Source organism: Helobdella robusta, assembly GCF_000326865.2.
Source record: "Helobdella robusta unplaced genomic scaffold HELROscaffold_567, whole genome shotgun sequence".
Classification (NCBI taxonomy): Eukaryota; Metazoa; Annelida; class Clitellata; order Rhynchobdellida; family Glossiphoniidae; genus Helobdella; species Helobdella robusta.
The window spans coordinates 1-7,066 of NW_008705308.1; the positions used below are offsets into that span (position 1 = coordinate 1).

General features: G+C 33.4%; 2 protein-coding genes across 2 annotated transcripts; one reads left to right on the top strand and one right to left on the bottom strand.

Moving 5' to 3' along the window:
* Positions 1 to 2,842: 2,842 nt before the first annotated feature.
* Positions 2,843 to 4,985, bottom strand: HELRODRAFT_195136 (hypothetical protein; the record flags this gene model as incomplete). The annotated part of the gene is made up of 1 exon (XM_009028587.1): positions 2,843 to 4,985. One exon carries the CDS (start codon positions 4,983 to 4,985, stop codon positions 2,940 to 2,942), a length of 2,046 nt encoding a protein of 681 aa, XP_009026835.1. The 3' UTR covers positions 2,843 to 2,939.
* Positions 4,986 to 5,474: 489 nt separating this feature from the next.
* On the top strand, positions 5,475 to 6,963 carry HELRODRAFT_105150 (hypothetical protein; the record flags this gene model as incomplete). Its single annotated transcript, XM_009028588.1, has 5 exons — positions 5,475 to 5,638; positions 5,662 to 5,825; positions 6,264 to 6,372; positions 6,549 to 6,654; positions 6,930 to 6,963. Coding segments are annotated over exons 2-5 (369 nt in total), but the record flags the coding sequence as incomplete, so codon positions are not given.
* Positions 6,964 to 7,066: the final 103 nt, after the last annotated feature.

The window sequence follows — 7,066 nt, forward strand, 5'->3', positions numbered from 1 at the left end:
ACTTCATAACGTCAGTGAGGGTGGTAGTTATGGTAATGATGTCGATAGTGATTGTGATGATGATGATGATGGTGGTGATGATGATGATGATGATGATGATGATGATGAGGACGATGATGTTTATTATTATTATTATAAATCAGTACAAACAATTCAAATCAGCCGGTCAAACATCATAATAAAATGAACGATCCAATCAAACGCCGAACCAGCACTGCACCAGCCAATCAAACCCCAGAAGACAAACCAACAGCCAATCACGTAACACCACAATCAGGTAAACCGACCAATCACGATGAAGAAAGAAGGCATACAGACTCGAAACCGGAAAATGTCGACAAAATCACGGAAAAAGAAATCAATAATCAACAATCACCATGCTCATCCACATCCGGTCAGCACATCCCTACTCACGTGCATCAAAAAAACTACTTCCGGTATGCTGGCAGCCGGACTCGGCGGTATCGGCATATTTGACGGCGGCGGCCATTCGCACTATTCGGCGGATCAAAATCAGCACATCCCTAATGTAACACGTGACCATCATCATCATCATCATCCTCATCTTCCATCTCATCAGCATCACCATCTCTCTCTTACTAATCATCATCTCACTAATAACAACAACAACAACAACAACAATAATAACAACAATAATAATAATAATTTTCCTATGAATAACAGTACAAACAATAGCAATAATAATCCATATCATCATCATCATTACGGTTTGCTGAGTCCGCCTACCATAAATAATGGTGACAACAACAACAACAAACACAGTTTTAATGATGATAATAAAAATAACAACAACAATAATAATAAGCTTAACGGATTTAACATTAACAATAACAACAACAACAATTGCAATAATAATAACAATAACAACAACAATAATAACAACAATAACAACAACAACAACAATAATAATAATAAGGATTCGATACTCGGTTCGATTCTGCAGCCAACATTTCTCCACCACTACCGACCCTTTGTTTCAAACAAATACTTACCCGAATACTCATCGCCTCATCGCAATACTACTACTACTACTACTACTACTACTACTACTACTACTACTACTACTACTACTACTATTACTACAACAACAACAACTACTACTACTACTATTAATAATAATAACAATAATAATAATAATAATAACAAAGTTAGCAATAATAACAGCAGCGGTATTCGTCACTTGATTAGCACGACGACCGCTAGTAAGAATAGCAATAATAAAATTATGAACAACAATAAAAATAATAATAACAATAATAATAATAGTGACAAAAACAACAATAGTGGTTATAAAAATAATAATAATTATAATAATAATAATAGTAGAAGTGATAATGATGACGAAGACGAAGACGTTGATGATGATAATGGTGACGTTCTGGCCGATTGAGGCATTGTATTAATGATAAGCAATAATGATAATAATAATAATTAATTATTATTATTATTAATATCATTTTTAATATGAATTAATATTATTATTAATATTATTATTAGTGATGATGATGATGTTGATATAATATTACTATCTCCCTGTCTTTATACTACATTCAGAGCCTCTATACATCATCATCATCATCATCATCATTGTCGCCATCATTATCACCATCATCATTACCACCATCATCACTATCACCATCATCATCATTACCATCATCATCATCATCACTTCACAATACGATTGCCTTATAAAGTTTAGTTTTAGTGTTAATGATTAATTATGGTTTAATTATTTCTATATAGCATTATAATTATATATATATATATATAGCATTATATTTATATATAAATGTTATATATATATATATATATAACTTTTACCAGTATATCCAGAGATGAAAGGAACAGTAATGAGTAAAATAAACAAGCAATTTTCTCTCTCTCTCTCTTTTTTTTTCTCTCTCTCTTTCTCTTCCCCCCTTCTCTCCCTCTCTTCCTTTAGTTTTTTTCTCTAAATCTTTTATCTATTTTTTTCTCTTTCACTTTCTGTCATTCACACAGCTTGTATCAGTTTTGTCTTTATGTTCTGTATTATATTTTCTGTGTTCAATTTTTATTATTATTTTTTTATTATTATTATTGTTACTGTTTCTATTACTACTATCTATGTCGTTGTTATTGTTATTATTGTTTAATTCCAGGCGAAAATATTTTGAAAAACTCTAGATAAAATTCACGAAGTAATTGACAACAAATTTGTTCTTATCCGTTCTTGTTATGGTTTGAATGAACGAATGGATGAATTAATGCATGAACAAACGAACGAACGAATGAATTAATGAAAGAATGTATAAGCGAACGAATGATTAGACGAATAAATGATTGATAAACCTCGACTGAATGAATGAATGAAAAATTGGGTGTTTGAATAGATGTATGTTTAATGAATAAAAACATATTTATTTCCTATGTCAGATATTAATAAAACGTTCCTGAAAAATACTTGTCAATTGTCTGATTTTTATTAAAAATATTTATTAAAAATAAATCCAGGATACCCTATATTTCAATTTAAATCATTAGATTTCTTTAAGGATTTCTACATATTACAACATATTCATTCATCTTACAAATAGAATGTTTCTCTAACTAAATTCATAACAGGCATTTTCNGGGAACAAACACAATAATTTTATTAAAATAAATAAAATTATTTATTAAAAGAATTAGTTTGGCTTTTTTTTATACCAAGACCAACTATTACATTTCGAAATTATTGGTTCACAGTTTTTTACGTAATTAAGTTCGGAAATTAATGCCGGTTGATTGATAGGAATAAACTTAATCACATCTCTCTGAAACTTGAATGGAATTCTTCAAAATGGATAAATTTAGGAAGTTATAAGTTTGATAGAAATTACATGAACGAAATTTGAAACCATGAAGTTAAAAAAAAGTATGTGGCCACCGTAAATAATTTATTCGGTGTCGGTGACTTTGCTCCCAACACTACTTGATTCCGCATAACTCGATGGTTTAGCAGATTTAGCAGGCTCTTTCTTCCTCCTTTTAGCTAAAACTCCGGCAATAATCGCAAGCAGCAACGGGGCAGAAGAAATTCCTATTATAATGTACATCATGCTGGTTGAAATGACCGGTCCCACGGTGGTTTGTTCGGAAAGATTGGCAAAGGCATTAGGAGTTGCTAAAGTATTTGGGAGAGTTGTTGTTTCCAGCAGTGATGAACAGACTTCACTCTTCATTTCGCATTCGGCATAAACAAAATTTGTCCTGAAGTGACCTTTCTTACAAAGCCTGGTTGACAATTTGCCTTTAACTAGCAATTTGTCTCCACAGGCACATTTGAGGCCGGCCTTCATGACGGAGAGCAGGTAATCCCTGGAGTCGCAAACAATTTTACACTCCAAATAGGTCATTCCATATTCGAGGAAATAAAATTCAGCTTCAACCTGTTCGTAGCATCCATACCATGGCGTATTAATCGTGGCAACATCAGTCCAGTCGGTGCATCTTATGACGAGCGGCCCATTTTTCACTCTGTCTTCGTTGCACTTTTTTTCTCCGCACCTGCCGTTGAGGATGTCGCAACCAACTTCGTAAATTTCCAATTCAGCTAGAGCCAGATTGCCTTCTCGTTCTCCTGGCTGATGGATGATGACAAACTTAGACAGCACAGTGAAGTTTTGGCAGAAAACGATCATAGGATTTCCGCCTTGCAGGGCTTTTTTAGGTCCATATCCGCAAAGAAAAAGTTCGTCATTACTTTTCATACCTGCTTTGGTGTTTATGTCAAAATTTTTGCTGAGCTTAACAGCAAATTCATTGATAAGCATGTACATTTCTTCACTTTCCATAATTCTGTTGTAGGCTCTCACGAATCCAACGCAGTACAACATACTGAGGTCAACAGCCATCCAGGCAGTTTTCGGATCATTAGTATGAGCCATCATGTAACCATCGTAGGCGCCATCAGCCAAACGATCTGCACTCATAAGACCACGTCCTGGCATGTTGTACGTTGAGCTGAGGAAGGAATCGAGCCGGTTAGCCAAGTTGTTCCTGAAAACTTCGCACTGCTGCCACTTGTTTCTTACGGTACCGAACGGACAGGCGCATTCTACGTACAAGTTTTTATTTACCAGGATTTCGACGCATTTCATTTCAATGCCACAATCTCCGTTGTTTGAGGTGCAATCCCTCTCCTTACACGATTCTCCCTTCCATCCATCTTTGCAACCTTTTCTGCAGTCTGATATTTCAGTAAATTCGATATGTTTACAAGGTGGCACATGGCATATGTCGGTGAAGACATCCGTGCAGTGTGCGTAGGTAGATCTTCCTCTTTGAAACTCGTATTGAAACCGCAATGCGTACACCAAGTTCGTATTTTGAGAGTCTATATAGTGACAGTTGCAAATGGAGCCTGGCAAGTCGCTACACATCTCATTGCATTGTAGTTCGGATTTGTTCGGTGCTACAACATCGGGGTAGTTATACAAGCACTTGCACAGACTCTGCTCTAGCCCCATGAAAAATGTTGCGTTGACCTCTAAACAGAAATGTGCACACCTCTGAAGATTGTATGAGATATTTAAGCTAATATTACTAATCAAAATAAAATAATTTTCATATTCAGAAATATCGCCCCAGACGTCGTCGTGTGTTGTATACTGGTCTATTCTGTAGACAGAATAAGTCTCTTTACCTCCACAGGCCTCGTCGCTAGTGCAAGGAAGCATACAATCGGACGAAGGTAGGGCGGCATCAAGCCTGTTGATACAGTTGCACTCCTTGCCATTCTTCAGAGCGATTAGACTGATATTTTCTTCAGCTTTGCACAGGTTTTCGCATTCTTCAACACTTTTTACTCTTTTTTCTTTTATTGATCTTACATCTTTGAAACAACCGATGTAGTTTTCTTTCAAGTCGAAAGCTCCCAGAATTTTCACGATCATCTCCATGCTTATAGCCACCACCGAAAATATGTAAAATATGAAGAGCATTATAGATCGCCAATGAAGACGAACATTTCCAAGTCGGCTACTGATTCCCAATGTTCTCACTTTCCATTATAAAAACCATTCTATAAAGCTTCAAGAAAATTATTGCATAATAATATTAACTACTTTGTAATTTATTTTGATTAAATAAATAAGTTTAATAATTTACTGTGATTGTTTTGACATTTTAACTTTAAAATAAAGATTTATATTTTTGGACTAAATGAAAACATTCTTCTCCCACGACACCACACTAAGATTTAACTTTTGTTATCATAAACTTTGCAATTTAAAAATATAGAAAAAATATCTAAATAAATAAATAAAATGTATATATATGATATTTAAGTATAAAAAGGTTTATGTTAAAACTATATAGCATATAAAACTGCAAAACTATTTATGTTAATTACAAATGTTTTTGCCCATCCCTAAAGTTATTTTCATAACAAACGTAATTACCGGAATTTACCAGGTAAAAAATATAATTACGTAAATAATAACTTTTTTGTTGTAAATTTACGAATTAGGTGATTTATTATTTTATTATTTTTTAATAATTTAAAAAATTATTATTTCTTGGTTCAGTTCACTCGATTTGATGTGTTGTTGATCCGAACGAGACGGAAACCTCAAAAACTAAATTACTTGTATGTACAGTACACAATACGCCACGGAGAATCAGTAATTCACTAACTCTACCGAACTAAAGTTAGGGAAAGATGATGTCATTTGATAACTTTGTGAATGCTAACAGCGACGAGACGGCCAGTAAATCTGGAATCGTGGATGATTTCATGTACGGCTCTAATGTAGCTAGTAGCCATGTGTACATTAGACTCGGTAAGTAATTTATTTACTTGTCCTAATTAATTTAATTAATTATTTAATTAATTAATTTTATTTAGAATATTTGGATAATTTGTAATATAATGTTAAAAGTGTTTGGCCCTTGGTCTTGAATGTAGAGATTTAGTCTTAAATAATATCATGAATTTAATAATTGTTTTATATTTATAATTGATTTATTTTATTTTATTTATAAAAATTTGATATACATGGTAAACCCTGCCTTGGCCACCCGCACTAATTTTAGTTTATGCAAATATAAATATAAGAGACCTTTCAGTAATTCTTTCTTGAATATAATCCTGCCTATTTGTTGTTGGTACATTTGAGAGTATATATATGTTTTTTGGTAATCTGTATTTGTGATCTTCTGATAATCTTTAATCACGCTTCTTATTTATGATCTTTTCGAATCCCTAATTCCTAATCAAGGTTTTCTCAGAAAGGTGTACGGGATATTGAGCAGTCAGCTGCTATGCACCACTCTGATTGGTCTGCTGTTCGTGGCTGTCGAGCCAATCAGACTGTTCGCTCAAAATAAGTCAGTTATTATTATTATTATTATCATTGTTGTTATTATTATTGTTGTTGTTATTGGTTCATTGTTTTTGTTGTCATTATTAACACTTCTATCAGTTATAATTTTGACAACAACCTTCATCATCTGTTTAATTATAACAACAATAATAATAATAACTATCATCATCATCACGACAGCCAGTGGTTATTTTTGATCTTTGGTTTCTCATCGATTGGGCTGATCATTGCGCTGATGATTCATAGAAAAGTTTACCCGACTAACTATTACTTGCTTGGAGCGTTTGTTAGTTCTGGGGGGTCCAAAATCAGGGATGTGCTTTATTGGAAGAATTAATGGATGAATTGATGGATGGATGAGTTGATGAATGTAAAAATGAATGAATGAAAGAAGGAATGATTGAATAATAATTAAAAGAATGGCATTGTGTTTAAAGGTAAAAATAAATGAATGAAAGAGTGATTGTTTGAATGATTGATTGAATGAATGAATTAATGAGTGAATTAATAAGTGAATGAATGAAGGAGTAATTTATATTAACTCTTTCCTTTAACATGCAGACCCTTTGTGAATCATTCCTGGTTGGAAGCATTGGTCAGCCTTTTAACCACCACCACCATCATCATCTTCATCATCACCACCACCATCATTACCACCACCATCATCACCACCATCATCATCATCATCATCGCTTACA